General features: G+C 45.8%; 1 protein-coding gene across 1 annotated transcript; it reads right to left on the minus strand.

The window, feature by feature from the left end:
- Positions 1 to 1,289: 1,289 nt before the first annotated feature.
- Positions 1,290 to 16,336, minus strand: SLC22A7 (solute carrier family 22 member 7). Its single transcript, XM_033055833.2, has 10 exons — positions 15,896 to 16,336; positions 13,396 to 13,499; positions 9,254 to 9,408; positions 6,763 to 6,931; positions 4,942 to 5,059; positions 3,949 to 4,058; positions 3,645 to 3,859; positions 3,076 to 3,184; positions 1,563 to 1,769; positions 1,290 to 1,386 (listed from the first exon to the last, which is right to left on the minus strand). The coding sequence occupies exons 1-10, from the start codon at positions 16,271 to 16,273 to the stop codon at positions 1,323 to 1,325; spliced, it is 1,629 nt and encodes a 542-aa protein (XP_032911724.1). The 5' UTR covers positions 16,274 to 16,336; the 3' UTR covers positions 1,290 to 1,322.

A 16,336-nucleotide genomic window follows, 5' to 3' on the forward strand; every position in this document is an offset into this window, starting at 1 on the left:
AATAAGCTGTTCTCTGATTGGTTCATCGTCGGAACAACGGGAAACCATGGATTTCAGACTGTTTTGGCTCGGGACTGGACCAGCATGATACTAGGTAAGGGCAGACATCACATTTTTGTCCATAGATTAGCCGCACCGGAATATTGGCCGCATTTCCGGGTTTCCACCAAAATTTTAGTCTTCTTGCTGCGGCTTGTATTCGTGAAATTACTGTAATTCACAAAATAGCTGCTGTCTTATAGCAGCTAAAACAAATTTTCTAGGCAGCTCATTTCTCCTAGGAGGTGCTCTTGGACCTGGGATTGGATGTGCTTCTGCATCTATTTTCACATGCATCCTCAGTGTGTGTTCTCTTCACAGTGTTGTGTGTGGTTTAGCTTAAAACACCTCCCAGCCTAGGGAATCACAGAGCACCTGGGACTCAGGTGAATCTGAGCCATTCCCTCTTCCCAGTTTGGGTACGTGCTGTTTATCAGGATTCCAAATATATGGGTAATTCCAACTGATAGATAGTTTGGTGTCTCACCTCTGTTGTTTGCATAATTAAGTGCAAGAGGCAAAGATATTCCATAAAGTTAAGATCAATGTGTTAGACCAATAGGCAGAATGAAGTCCAATAATGAACTACTCAATATTCCATACAAAGTTTCCTGTAGCAACGTGGATTTTGTGCTTGGGATTTGGGTTTGGTTTGGTGTTGTTTCGGTTTTTTTCCCCTCCTATATCTTAAAGTATAATTCTTGGATACACACTTGATTTAAATGCAAAAGCTTTTTTCTTCTCTGTGTATGTAGGAAAGATGTTTGCAGTTACCCCATTCTCAGTGGGACTCCTGCGTGTGCTTTTTGCTGGCTTTGAGCCTCTGTGTGAAAACCATCCAGACCTTTTCTAAATACAAGAAATAGTTGTAGCTACAGTTTATGTTTTAAAATAAACCATAAATCACCACCCAGCTGGATTTATTAGCGCGTATTTGGGTTTGCATGTTCATTTTTCTTGCTGCATGGTGTATGAACCAGTGCACTGTAGTTTCTGGAAAGCTGTGCATGGATCTGAAGGTCAAAGTCCAACAAGGCCAAAGACTGGAAGAGCTTAGCACAAGGTGCCTTTATTTCCACACCCTCTCAGACCTCTGCATCATTGCTGCTGGCCACACTACAGAGTGGGTTAGCTCCTGCCAGCACGTGTCCTAATCTGCCTCCTTCCTCCAGCATCCTCTGTTCCACTTCCCTTGGGCGTGAGATCCATGGGCAGTAAAGGCTCTTTCCCTGGCAGATCAGAGCATGGCTCAGTCCTACACGGTGGCTGTCCCACAGGGTCCCTCACTTCAGGAGAGCCTGCAGTGGTACATGCTGGGGAGCGCTGATTTCTGGTGGCACTTTTACTCTGGAAGAAAAAAAGTCACGTTTGGGCTGATGGACAGAAAAGCGGGAAGGCCAACACTCCACTGGGTTGTCCCTTCTTCCCTGATGGGGGAATTACAGGGAGCAGAGAGGGATGTCCCCTCTTCTGGTCAGAATCCAGGTGCAGGGCAGGATGGAGGTGACATGGGGGTGACTCACTGTGGCTTCTCGATGTCCTCGATGCCTTCGGGAAGGCGCATGTTGAGCGTCTCTGGCAGCAGGAAGGCCATGGCCCCGCTGCACACGGCGACCCCGCAGTATGTCACCTCGGGCAGGGACCGCCACACCTCGTCCAGCAGGAACACCAGCGGGGCCAGGGCCCCTCCAAGGCGGGCCAGGAACGAGGTGTACCCCATCCCATTCTGCCTGGAAAGGTGCAGACCACCACGGGAAAGAGAGGGCTACTTGTGTCATGTCAGACCTCTGCCCTTTCCCCCGCAATTTTCTCTAAGTGCTGGGGCTTTTTTCCCCCCCGGCTTCTTCCTCTGCCATTTTTTCCCATTTCTTTCTTCGTATCTTCCTAAAATCATCATATTTCCCACACATCAACTGTAGCTGCTGAGAAAAATAGATTTATGTCTATTATGAGAAAGAAGCTGCAGTTCCACACTAAGAATACCTGCTCTGAAGCTGTTTCCACTTTAAATGTCTAAAACCCTGAGAGCATTTTCTCATAGTAAGACTAGTGAGTCTTCCAACCTGCTTAGAACAAATCCAGGTTCCTCCTTCTCCCAGGTACTTCTAGGCATGTGGCATAGACTAGAGATACCTGTGACAGTTTTTGGTTCAAGGAAGGAGAGCAGACCAGAAATAAGACCTAATTTTAAAGGGGATGGGTGGCATTTCACACCAAGGACAAGGATCCCTGCACTTGCTTGTGCATATACAGAATAAGCACTGCAGAAGGAACCAACAATTTTGTCTTTGTCAATGTCTTTGAGTATGAAAGATCTGGGATAAAAAGTAGCAGATCACTGTGATCGCTTTGGTTTAAATGTGAATCATTCCCCATATGCAACAGACTTTGGAAAGCTGAAGGACTAAATGTCGGAGAAGGGTACTCTGGGCAGGAGGGGACAGAAGTGAAGTAAGCCGCAAGGTCTGCTGTGATTTGTGAGGGTTTTTTCAGACTTGCACAAAGAAATCAGTGAGGTGATTCCCTCCACCAGACTCAGCCATACCCCAACCTAAATACTAAATCTGGTGCTATATTACCATTACTCAGATATGTCAAATAAGCTCTGTTTTATTTCCTGAAAGGCTTCCTGGTTAATCCTTGCTTTAATATCAACATTTTCAAATGTGGTACCATGTGTCCCTTGTAAAACCTGTTATTTCAAGTTATTATTTTCAGGTTCTTTTAACAGTTCCTGACAGATTATCACAGGGAATGAAGACTACGAAGCACACGTGGTTTATGGAGTGCAAAGATCTTCCCACACAGAATACTCCTCACCTTCCCATTCACCTTCCTGTCAGCACAACCTAACCACCCACAACCCAGGTGAAAACAAGGGTGGCTTTCTGCTTCTCTCTGGTGAGTGTATGAAATCCCTAGGATCTGCTAGCTCCTGTGCTGCAGTCTAGTCATCAGCACTTGCTGCTGTGCTCATGGCATGGCCTGAGGGCAGCCAGGCCCTGGGGATGTGCTCAGGTGGGTGGCATGTCTTACCTCACAATGGTGGGGTAGAGCTCCGAGGTGTACAAGAAGACAGTGGTGAAAGCAGCTTCTGAGAAACCCTTGCCCATAACGGCCACTACTGAACGCAGGGAGGTGAAGGCTGTGGGAAAGTAAAGGCATTCATGACAATGAGCTGCTTCTAGGAAGAAACTTCCAGGTATAAGAAGGCAGAAGGTTCAGTGCTCCCACATGCCAAACAGGGAGCTTCATAGCCCTGGAGCTGCTGTCTCCAAAGGCTGGATCTGTAGGTTTAGCATTCACCCAAATGGGAGCTGAACTGATGATAGAAAAGGTCCTGACAGTTCCCACGGGACAAGGGCTATAATCAAGATAGCACTTGCCATTGCTGGACCCTTTAGTAGTCACTTGACAGTGACTGGAAGCCAGATTTTAGGGTTGGCCCAGATTAGTGACCCTGTCTTACAGACACCCTTCAGGTGGGGGACTTCTCTACATGGAATTGCCTGTGGACAAATCCATGGCTGTCCTTCTCCAGCATTGCATGAAATGGATTCCCTGCCCCTTTAGCAAGCTCTGTGTAGAGCAGAAGAGCATCTCACGCTTGGGGATGATGATGTTGGCTCCTATGCAGACTCCGGTCAGGATGAGTGTCCATGCCTGGCTCGGCCGCCGCCCAACTCGGTTCACCAGCACGTACATGACCATCTTGGCTGGGATCTCAATGATGCCAAAGACAAACTGGGAGAGGTAGATGCTGAGCCCAAAGCCGGTCAGGTTCAGGCTCATGCCATAGTAAGAGAAGGCAACACCAAACCTGCAAGGAGCGGGTGGAGATGGGACCGAGGGAAATCCCTCTGGGAGCTGCAGGATGAATTCCCCCCCTGTGAATTCCCCCCTGCTTACCACACCACGCCAGAACACAGAGAGATCCTCCTCAGGACTGGGGTCCTGAACAAGCTGATGTAGGAGTAATTCCCTCCCATGTTTTTGTCTGCTGACATCCTTGTGAGGGCCTGGCAGAGATGGAAAGAAGGAAATAGCTCAGCTGCTGTACTTTAAGATACAGACATGAAACCCTAGACAGGCTGGGGACTTTGCCCTTCTCAGCTTCAGATCCACCTTGGAATTTCCAAACATTCCCTTTGCAGAGCCATTCTCTGAGTATAGTGTCAGAGGCATGTTTTCCTACAACTTTACACATTGCCTGCTATTTTAGACCTCTTTTTCTTCTCATGTCATTTTCTTCCCTCTCACCTCCATGCCCGGTGTAGCAGAGAGGTCTGTAGAGAAACGGCAGATGGAAAAGTCAGTGGCTGCCTGCTGTTATATGAAGAGCTAACAGTGAACTTCATGTTTTACATTCATTTGAAGCATAATTATTTATCCATCTACTTATTTAAATACAGAATACCTAAAAAGTCAGGCACTGAGAAGTGAGCCCTGCCTGTGAAGAAGAAGAAGAAAGAGGAGAAGGAGGAGAAGGAGAAAGAGGAGGAGAAGGAGAAGGACAAGAAGAAAGAAGAAAGAAGAAGAAGAGGAAAAAGAAGGAAGTACTTGTCCACAAAGCCTTTTGGCAATGGATTGAGGGGTAAGTACCAGCAGAGTTAACTTCTACTCCCTGTGTATTTACTCCAGTATCCAGTCCGCTGAGGCATCTTGCCATGGCAAAAATGAGTGGAAAGACACTTCACCTAATGGATGAGATTTCTGGCCTTGTGAGAGCTGAGCTGGGGCTTTATCTTAAGGAGTGAATTTCTGCTTTCTAGAGTAAAATGCCCACAGTGCCCTACATTCCACACTGCAGGCTAAACATTGCTCCAGGTATCAGACAGAGGTAAAATATAGAGAGATAAAGTGGGGAAAGAAGAACATGTGTCTGGATCTGCAGTTCCTTACCTCTGGTGAGACAGCAAAGTCTTTCCTTCCATTTATTCTTGCACATCTGAGCAGGTGCCTGTGGGCTTGCTTCACTTTGCCCTTGGCTATGAGCCACCGGGCAGACTCCGGGACCCACCTGCAGGTGCAAGGAGAGGAGACTGTTCCTGTTGGAGCTGCCTGTTTTCCACCCCATATACATGGCTCTGGCATCTTCTCCATGAGATTTCAGCTCAATATAACAATTGTGGTGCATGGGAAGAGTAGTGAGGCACCCTTTTGACATGTACATGCTTTTCTACCCCTAAGTTGAAGTTTCAAACTCTTATCAATTAACACTGGCCCTGGGGAGCTTTTATCTATACATTTGTGCTTTCTGGGACTCTTTAAAATTTGAAATTGTCAGATATCAAAACTACAATATAGAAAGGATTCAGTGAGGTCTATACATACTTTGTTAGTTGCTAAAATGATTTGGTTTTCGCAATAATCAAAGCCTTCTGCACACCAGAGTTTTCCACTGGAATGGTCTGAGACCAGATTCCTACAATCCAATGTTTGTGATTCATGTGCCCTAAATCAGATGACAGTAAAACTAATGAACAACTGGTGTCACTATTCAAGCAGGAATTGAAAATTATGTGTAGAGCAAAGATGTTTGGAGAATTGGTCTTGCTGAAAGTTTCCATCTCCTACCCACAAGCTTACAACCTTGGCAAACATAAAGAAGGAAAGATGGCATTTTGCACTCATTGCCACTGTCTCTAGAGAGTAAAATGATGTCTTTTGGTTGCCTAATGTCTTCATTGAGTTCTGACATTGTGTCAATAATATCTACAGAGTGCTAAATTAGATTTTAATTCCATACTTCAGAGACTTTCAATTTTCTGCAATCTCCGACCTTATGGGTGCTTGAACACTAGAGTGTAATTTGTCGGAGAATTAATCTCCTTAAAAGATGGTAACATAAGAAGAAAAATCAAACAGTTATGATGAAAAGGGTGGGTCTAAATGCATCTGTGAATTTCAGCACTTCCAAGGACTCAGTTTTTTTATGGCTGTTGTCCTAGAAAGAGAGCAAAACAACTTGAACTAAAAAAGTCAGCAGAACCCGTATTTTAGTTGTGTTGGACTTTATCAGTGAAATACCAGAAGTCACTCTTTACACAGTCAGTGAATCAACTCTGTATTCTAGTTTGCATTACTACATGGAGGGGAAAAAAAAGAAGAAGGAAAAATTAAAGTTTCTTTGATTAAATGAACCATCTCCTATTTTAAGGCTTAGGAGATGTCAGGTATTTCTTAAATAAGGCTGCAGGGAGGGAATTGCCCGTGGAAAGCAGGTGTATTTGGCCCATCAGGATGGTTACACACCTGAGAAAAACCTTGGGAAGTGGAGAGATAAATGAACCTGAACTAGCCTGAAGGCATCAGTGGCTTTCATGGAAAATGTGGTGCCAAAAGTATCCCTTCCCAGTGAGGTGGGGACAGAGAATGGATACATTTTTTATCTTGGGTTTACTAAGGATTAAAGCCTGGATGGAATCCCTTTTCTTTACTCTGAGTCTGACAGAGCTGGCAGCACCAAATCCCACTTCCACCTGTCATCCAAATGCCTCAGCCCCAGTCCTGCCACATCCTTGTCACCAACACTGTGATCTAACCTTGGCTCCTGGCCTTGCTGGTGAGACAAAACCCAGGAGCCACTCCAGTTTTCCAGAGCTGCCATGCTTGGGGAATCCAGGTACAGGACACAGATGAGTCCTGAGGTTGCTGAGCGAATCCTAGGATCCACAGAGGAGGCAAATCCCAGCGCATTTCCTTTCTTTTGGCTGCACTCACCACACGCAGATGATGCTCAGGACACAAGGTCCCGTCACAGCCACCAGCAGCCAGTGCCATTCCCGCACCAGGTACGCCACCAGGGCCAGCACCATGTTCCCAATGCTCCAGAAGATGCTGCTCAGGATCCCGGTGAAGGTGCGGTGCTGGATGTCCACCCACTCCAGCCCTGGAAGAGGGAGGCAGAATTCAGGGACATGCAGGACTTCTCCAGCCCCTGCAGGGCTTTTTGACAAGGGCAAAGCAAAACAGTGTGCCCGGTCTTCTCCTTCACAAAGTTCCACTGTCGGAAATATTTGGAACATTTCCAACATTTGGAAAATTTAAGTGTTCAGCCGCAGCTCTTAAACTCTTGCAAATCTGTAAGACACTAAAATAAAACTTTAAGAAAGGAAATGCTGGACATGTGTTAAGAAACAGTGCTAAAACCACTCTTGGTGGCGGAGATTTTTTTATATCCCATTCAATAGCATTCAGTTGTTCTTCATCAACCAGATTTTCTTTTCCCCTAACCATCTTGCCTGCAGTTTCCCATTTCTCTGCCCATTCATTATTTCAGATTACAGTAATTTCACGATTATAAGCCGCACCATTTTGACTAAAATTTTGATCCGAACCCAAAGTACGGCTTATAATCAGGTGCGGCTTATATACGGACAAAGAACAAAAAGTTGCTGTTTTAGTTTGGAGGACAGGTGTCTGCTGAGAAAGGCAGGAACTTCTCTTTGAAGCGGAGAATGTAAACCCTCTCCATCCAAATTATTATAATTTGGAAATCAAGGGGCTTTCAGGCAAAAATGTGGGAATTAGGAATAACAGTTCTTTTCTAGGGAAATTAAAATAGAAATACAGTACTACAAAGAAACAAACTCCAAACCCTGACAAAGTCAGAGCACAACCTGACACCCCGTCAGGCAGGGTGTTGGTAGCAGTCCCATTAAATGGTGGTTGCATCCTCCTGCAGTGACAGATGTGATTCAGTTGGAGCAGTGCTCCTGTACAAGGTGCAGTTTCCCTCTAGAGGTCCAGTGATGATGTGGAGAAATCCGGCTTTCCACTGGAGTCCAGTGGAGAAAGGGGCTACCTTAGTGTCCCAAAGCCTCTGTTTTTATCTTGGTAAGAAATGTTGGGCTCTTCCCCCTGGCTGGAGCAACTTTCAATGGGATGCAATAACTTTATCAGTCACACAGTGGGACTCAATGGGCCATTAGCAGACAATGACTGGCTGGAGGAAGGATGGGTTGTGAAAAGATAAAGAACAATGCCCTACCTGGTTTCGATGGATGACCCATTAGCAGATTATCTGCCATTGAGATAAGGATCACTGTCCCCAACCTCAACAGATGGTGATAGAACAGATACCTTTTATCACACTCTGTATTGTAACATGCGGCTTATAATCAGGTGCGGCTTATATATGGACAAAGAATGAAAAGTTGCTGAAACCCAGAAGTGCGGCTTATAGTCAGTGCGGCTTATAATCGTGAAATTACTGTAAAGAAATATATTGAGAAGGATTGTTGTTCACATGGAATCCACCCAGAGCAGACAGCAGAATGCATGTAAAGCCAGAGCGGGGTCTCCTTGTTTGAGTGTGTGAACTAAAAGCCGGTTTTCCTCCAAAGGTTTGGACATCTTTCTACAGCCTCTAACAACCAGAAATGTCCCTCCCCAGCTCTACTATGGCTTGCAGGAATCAACCTTTATAACAACAAACAAACACAGCAGACCTCGGGATTTTTCAGCTTTTTTGTCGGCTTTTCCAGCACTGAAACTGTTTTAGCTTGATTTTGGCTAGATCTGCAAAAATCTTGGGAATTTCTGCTGCAACTGTAATTTGTTCTTGGGTACAACACTTTTTGCCCAGTATGTCCCATCTGTACCTACAAAATCTTCCAGTGGTTTACTGGATATCCTGAAATTTCGAGCTTGTTTTTTTTAATATAATTACCTAAATTATTCAGCTTCAGTTTTGCCTAGCTCTGTGTGATTAAAAAAAAAAAAAAAAAAAAAAATTTTGGTAGTTCTTCTCATTGTAAAATGCAGACTGGCAGCTTAGGAAAACTGTGAGCAAACTTGAAACTGGGGAAGTAGAAACACCCTGTAAATGACACACCATCCTCTCGTGCTGAGGACAGGGCAATGCTGCTGAATTATCCTAACAGTGTGTGCTAGAAAGGTGAGAACTTTGTATCAGAGGAAAGGGGCAGAATCTTTGGAATACGGCTTTTATTGGGCTACTGATGATACTTGACAGGAATTTGGTAGGCTTGTTGCAACGGAAGTACTAACAAGTGGTTGTTGTATTTTGAGTAGACTGTTAAATATTAATTAGGCTGACAGCAAACTGTAATTCTGGGATCCTTGCAGGAGGGAAATTGCACAGGCAGCGATTTCCAGACCCCTGTTCCTACCAAGCCTGGTATCCAAGTCCCTTCCCACCCACTGCCTGCCAGGACCCCCCCTGACAGCTACAGACCCCCACACTCACCCAAAGGCAGGACAATCAGGGACAGGCCACTCAGGGCCACCCCAGTGAGGGTCCGTGTGATGGCCAGCATCGTGTAGGACACGGAGGCAGCACTCAGCATCCCAAAAACCACAGAGCACACCAGGGACAGCTGGAGCATGGTCTTCCGTCCGAACCTGTGTGAGCACAGGCTGGGTTACAGTGGCTGGAAACCTGTCACAGGAGCAGGGTTTGAAATGGGCAAACCAGAGATTTTAGAGGAAAATTAAAGGATGCAGCATGCTGGAGAGGAGGAAGTGGCTCTGGATCAAGCTGGTGCCACAGTGGTGCAATCCCATGCAGAGCCCACCCCATAAACATTGGGAATCTCCAGTGGAAAGACCAGCACTGCTCAGAACAACTAATGCAGCTCTCCTGGCCATCACCACCATCAAGATCAGTGATGCCAGCTTGAAATCCCATGTTGCTGTCACACCCTGCTCCCTCCAGTGTCAGTGTCCTTCTCCATGATTTGTTCAGGACTGGCCACTGCCACCCCTCTCAAGGAGGAGACAGAGCCACGACACTTTCACCCTGCTCCTTGGAAGGAAAACGCAGGAATCCAATTGTCAGCCCATATGTGCAAATAGCCCTGAAATCCTAAGGGGTTTCTGAGGAATCTGCCAGGATGTTGCTCCCCTGGGGTTTCCTTATTCCATTGTCCAGAGTCCTGTGTGGAGAGTGCGGAGAAATACACAAGATCAAATGCACCCAAATGCACTGTGTATATAAACACACACACTCTGTCTCACAGATAGAGAAATATGTCTGCACATGTTCCTAAACAACCTCTGAAAATCTAAAAACCAGAATGGAGCACAAGGTGTTGGTCTCCTGATGAACATCAGCACTGCATGTTAGGAAAGATTAGGTTCAAGCTGCAATAGTAGATTGAATTGCCAGCAGGTGATGTTCAGTGCACAAGGACCAAAATCCTGCTCTGATCCTGGAATTAGGGCTCTCCCAGTGGCCACCTGAGAAGGAGGGTGGCAGGAACTATTGCTCCAGGGGAAAAGTGGCATGATGCCACAGTAACATTCCCAAAAATAATAAAAAAATACTAAATTCAGCAGCTGATAAATGAATCTATTAGCAAACCACCCCCCCACCCCCAACTTGTGGCTTTGGTACAGGGAGTTTGCTGGATCTTCTTTGAAATTTAAGTTGAGACAAAAGACATCGTGATGCTCCTGGATGAGAACAGGAAACACACAGAAATCAACCAGAACTGGATCCTGTTTCCAATGGGCAACTGCCCAAGAAAAAAGATACATTTTTAAAACGAAGATTTTCCTTGAAAATACAGTAAGAAGGATATAAAACCATAATATTCCCTGCAGGACTCAAGGGAGCTCTTTAAGGATCCATTACTAGACTCCCAGCAAGTGCACACTACCTGCTAGGAAAATCAGGAGTGAGCTGGCAGGATTGAACTTCAGGATACAGGGAGGCTGCTAGAAATAATACCATTAAATTGTCTTCAAAGAGAGTGGTAGGAAAGCACAACCTCTGAAAGAGTGTAGAAAATACAATAAAAGGAGCAGACTGCACAAACATGAAAATTAATAAAAAAGCAATTTTCATAAAAAAAACCCCAACCTGGAAGTCTGCCAAAGCATCATTGAACCAATTCAGTACAAGGACAAGGTACGAAAGGAGTCTTTGGAGAAGAGCAGACAATAACAGAAACAATATATATGTATTTTCGCATACATTTGTTCACAGTGAAGGTTTTTGGAGGGTATACCTGGGTAAAATTTGTCAGTGGAGTAGTTCTCAAATCAAATATCTGTAATGGCTTAGGAAAAAACTGAACCTTAACAGTAGGAAAAGGCCAGATTATTTTCCCCCTGGGGCACCAGTGATGAAATCTCTGTCTCACTGTTAGCAAAAAGAAGTGTGATCTCATCTCAGAGAAGAGGAAGGCTGCTAATGGGAGGTCAACTTCAAAGAGATGTTAGGGAACATGGGTTGGGGGGGTGACATCTGAGGTTTAACCTAATGATTCTTCATTTTCCTCTTGTTTCCCTAGCCACTGCTCATTGCTGTGTGGATGTTTGCCTAGAGTAAAACTGTTTTTATCTCTCATAATGCCAAAATCTTCCTATTGAGCAGCTGTAGTCAGCTCAGAGCCTCCATTTTAAATGAGAAGTTTAAGTTATTTCTCTATTTTAGATTAACCTGCCCAGAAATTTTGTCTTCTGATTCTCTCATCCAGTCAGGAGTCCTTTATCTCCTTCTGCAAGGTGTCCACACTCAGACCTCATCTCTGCCAGACTCAGCATCACGTCCCCACTTGCTCCCTTCCCAGATTATTTATAAATGTGCTGAAAAGCACAAAAATCCAAGCACAGGCCCTTCCCTTGTCATAATGGAACACTTGCATCTCCTCTCTTCTTCCTGGTTTTTAATTATTCAGTCATGCTGAGACCTTCCTTCTTGCCCTAGGGCAGCTTATTCTGTTATTCTCCTTGAAATTCTAAGATTCTGTGAAGGAGAGTTTGGTAAGGAGACTGAGATGGTGCCTCTTCTGCTGACATGCCTGTTGATTGACACAAAGAAATCCTGTACATTTGTATGGTTTGGAGCTTTTATCAAAACCCAGCTGATTCTTCACTGTGTGTTCCACCTCCCCCTGGGTGTCTGGTTCCACCTTTCAGAGGAGCTTCTGCCAATTTGCCTGGTGCAGACAGAGGTCAGGCTGCCCGGCACTCCTGAGATCTTACTTGGAGACCACTTTAAAGCTTTTCTATCCTCAGGACAACATCTCCCTGCTCCTGGCATTTAACTGGCATTCCACTGGTGTATTTCTCTCTGCCTTCTTCTGTCAGCTTGATTCAAAGCTCCAGCTCCAACACCTGCCTCTACACATTCTCCTGCTGTAAGCACACACTCATTTATGTCTCACACCACAGTCTTTTTACTTCCAGGTGCTCCTTTAATGCCTTGGTGCTCTGCTGGCTCTTCCCCATCACAATCAGTTTGTGAAACAAATCACTTTTCATTTTGTTCTACCTTGTGAGACCTTATTTTCTGCCGTATTTTGTCCTGCTCCTTTTCTTGATTCTGATTTTCTCCCCCTCCAGCTGTGCTATAAAACTATTGTAGATACAAAGCCAAGGCACACAGTTTGAAAATCAGCCAAGTGTCTTGGAACCTTGTAAAAGTATACTTGTGGAAGTGTACCCATACACCCTTGGGTAAAGATACGGATGTAAAAATTCCCATCTGCAGCACTAAAGTCCCTGGGTCCTTCACACTTCAGGTTCTCCCTGTAGTGATTTTGCAGTACTCTCCTCCCAGAGGAAGGAAATCAGGAAGCAGTTCCCCAATAATGAATAGTGTATAAGGAATAGTACATTCCAACTGCGTGCCTGGACTCTCTGTCCTCTGATGGGGTTTCCTGTTTTGCTGTTTGCAAAAATATTTAGTTTCTTAACTGATGCCCTTTCTAGGTTATTACTTGGATTTTTTTTTTTGCAGGTTTATATTGTCACATCCCAACATTTAACTAGAGAGAGCAAATTTGTTCCTGTTTTATTCATCGCTTCAGCTCTTCCTTGAGGAATAAATACCTTCCTACTTGTAAAGAATCTGCTTTACCCCAATTCTCTAGGAATGACAGATTTTGCTTGCTGGAGGCTCTCGAGCTATGGCAAGCATTTCCTTTGAGCCCCTCACTTGGGTGTCATTAGCCAATCTGTGTATAATTTGCAAGGAGTTAACACTTTTAGCCTTTTTGTTCAGCTTTGTATCAATCAGATTTCTCAGTTTTCAGAGAGTTTTATTTTTTGAAACTGGTCTTGTGGACTGGATTTTTTTTTGTTCGTTTATTATTGCTCCTGCAGCAATTCTGACCACAGCCAGCAGTGCATCTGACTCCTAACCAAGGCCAGAGCTGCTCCTCTGATCCAGGAAGCATTTACTGGCTCACTGATCCGGGAAACATTCCCTCCCTCCACTGCTTCCAGTAGGGCTTGAATCCCATTTCCGAGCGAGAGACTGCATTCTCCCTTTGCAATTTTCTCCCTTCCCCGCCTCTCTGATTGCCCACTGAAGGTCACATTTGTGGAATTCTCTCTTGTACAGCTGAAGCCCCAGAGGAGCAGCTGGGAGGGTCAGACCTGTCGGAGAGGTACCCGAACACCATGGCCCCCATCGTGACGCCGATGAAGAAGAAGGTTGCTGTTGCCTGGTTCAGCCCACGCTGCTCACACACGAGATCCCACTGAAACACAAGGCCAAAACGACACTCAGTGCCCAGCTCAGTCTCTGCTGCCTTCTCACATTCCTTCAATCTGCTGGTCAGACCATTGCACCTTGAAGTTTGTTTGATGGAGGGGTGGAATCCTGCACTAAACTGCACATCAGACAGTGCCAGAGTCATGGAAAATGGAAAGCTGCATCTTACAAAAGTCCCAGTTATCCATCCCTCACTGTGACAGCTTCTCTGTGAACATCTCACAGAATGACAGAATCATAGAAGATGCTGAGTTGGAAGGGGCTCATCAGGGTCATCGAGTCCAGCTCCTGGCCTTGCACAGAACACCCCAAGGGTCACAGCTTGTGCCTGAGAGTGTTGTCCTAATGCTTCTTGAACTTTGTCAGGCTTGGTGCTGTGACCACTGCCCTGGGGAGCCTGTTGCAGTGCCCAACCACCCTCAGGGTGAAAAACCTTTTCCTGATATCCAACCTAAACTACCTCTGACTCAACTTCAGGCCATTCCCATGGATCCTGTCACTGGTCACCACAGAGAAAAGATCAGTGTCTGCCCTTCCTCTTCCCCACTGAGTTCTCCCCTCAGTCTCCTCCAGGCTGGACAGACCAAGTACCCTCAGCCACTCCAGACCCTTCACATCCTTGTGGCTCTCCTTTGAATGCTCTTCAGTAGCTGAATGTCTCTTTTATGTTGTGGTACCCAAAACTGTCCCCAGGACTCGAGGTGAGGCTGGCCCAGTGCAGAACAGAGCAGAGCAGAGGGGACAATCCCTTCCTTTCATTGGTTGGTGATGCTGTGCTTGATGCATCTCAGGACATGGTTGGGCATCAGAAAACTTTCATGGAGAGTTCCCCATTTCCTTCTCCTGACCTCTGCAAGACCTGCCCAGGTGCAAGTCTCCCCCAGCTCCCTCTGTTGTGCCCCTGAGGTGACCCTGGTGAGCTGGGCATTGGCAGGGAGTCCCACTGCAATGAGCTGCCCCACCCCTCAGCGAGCACTGGAGAATGTTGTGTTGATAACTGGTTTCTCTTGCCCTGACCAGTTTCCTCGGAAGTTGTCTGTGCAGGGAAAAAGGAAGGAAAAGGGGAAGTAAGGTCAAATACTTGCTCTTAATATTAACCTATTGATTTCTTACCAAGGAGTTGGTTTGGGCATTCATCCTAATTAAGTTAATGAACATATTTTTATTTTCTTGGAAGCGCAAATGTCACTAATCTCTACAGAACGCTGTGGCAAAGCCGCAGAGTTAATTTTCTCTGTGTGCAAATGGGACAAAATTTAATCATCAACCCAGACTTGCAGACTCTCTGACAAGGCCAGCCAGACCTTGAGCAACCTTTCCTGCTAGAGAAACAGAATTCCAGAGAAAGCCCCGGTCCCTTGAACAAGTCCTGAGGCCACTGGCCCATGGGAGCAGCATCACAGGCTCCACGCTGCAGACTACCCTTCTTCTACCCTTTCCCTAAGGACTGCTTCACATCTCTCTCCCTGATCCACTGCAGAAATGAGGTGCAGACCCCATGTACACATGACCCTCATTTCTGTGCCTGATGGAAGCAGGAGTGGTTGGATGGTGGGGAGGAAGCACCAGCTCTAGGCTAAGACTTGTCCCTGCTCCCACTGGGACACTCAGCACTATCTTTCTAACCCAGCTGTGTCCTTTTTGCCTGACCAAATTTTCCCTTCCTTGAGACCTTGTGTGATTCGGACTGTTTTCCAAGGAAGGTAAAGCATTAACACCCAGAGGTACCACTGCTAGCCCTGGAAAAGTGTTTCAGAAGGCAGGTGGTTAATATTTTGCAGGCTCAAGGTTATGGCTGGTTATGAGCTCCATCTCAGTGGAAGACCCTCAGAGGGAACATTTGATTTGGCATCAAGAGATATTGGTGGTAAGAGAAGAGAGGCAGCACAACTCTGAGGAGAAGAGGAGGAAGGTAAAGATCATTGAGGAGGGGTGGCCAGGGGAATAGAAGTTATAAAGTGTTTGGAAAACCAAGAAAGGAAATCAAGAGCTCATATGAAACCCTGACAGGATGCAATCTGGTGCAAATTCCATGTGGCCCACACAGAGAAAATTCTATATCTGTGTCTTTCCTCTGCCATCTCACCCCCTCCCAAATCTCTCAATTATCTGGAGAAATTAAGATGATTATAATGAGAAATGTCAGCATCACTCTAAGCAAGATGAGATGCTCACAAAAATAATATTAGTAAATGTTAGCCCCTGATACTGATCTTCAGAGAGCTTCCCCCTCCCAGGACATCTTCTCTGAACAGGTCATGTTCACTGGTTACAATGCACAGATTCCCCTCTCATTCTGTGCACTCAGCAAACATCTCTCCACCTTCTCCACGTAGCACAGAGCTAATTTCAATTTTGGCTGTATCACAGGCCAGGAATTACCTGGGTGGAGATGGTGGAGGTGAACTGTGAGTGGTCATAGACCCATCCGTGCTGGCAGTGCTGGATGATGGATTTGTTTTCTGGTTGCAGAGAGGAGTTAAGCAGCAGGTGAAACTGAGGTTGTGAGAACATCTCACAGGAGCTGAACGTGCCATCAGGTTTCCGAGGGATGCTGACAAGCAGAACTTCCTCCATGGTGAGATTCACAAATTCCTCTTGGTGTGGAATTGCACAGTGATGAGAGGGGGTAGCAGCAAGAAAATTGTGCAGCAGGAAATGCATGGGAAGGTTGATTCTTGGGAGGCAGAGCAGAGCCAGAATCAAAATCTGGAATCTGCCAAAGCCCCCAATTTCCAGCAAGAGATCTTCAAATTTCATCTTTTCTGTGGAGTTTGCTCATTCAGAGCAGCTATGTACCAAGGAGCAGCAACATGAGCTTGA

The sequence above is a fragment of the Catharus ustulatus genome, chromosome 3, assembly GCF_009819885.2.
Source record: "Catharus ustulatus isolate bCatUst1 chromosome 3, bCatUst1.pri.v2, whole genome shotgun sequence".
In the NCBI taxonomy this organism is placed as follows: Eukaryota; Metazoa; Chordata; class Aves; order Passeriformes; family Turdidae; genus Catharus; species Catharus ustulatus.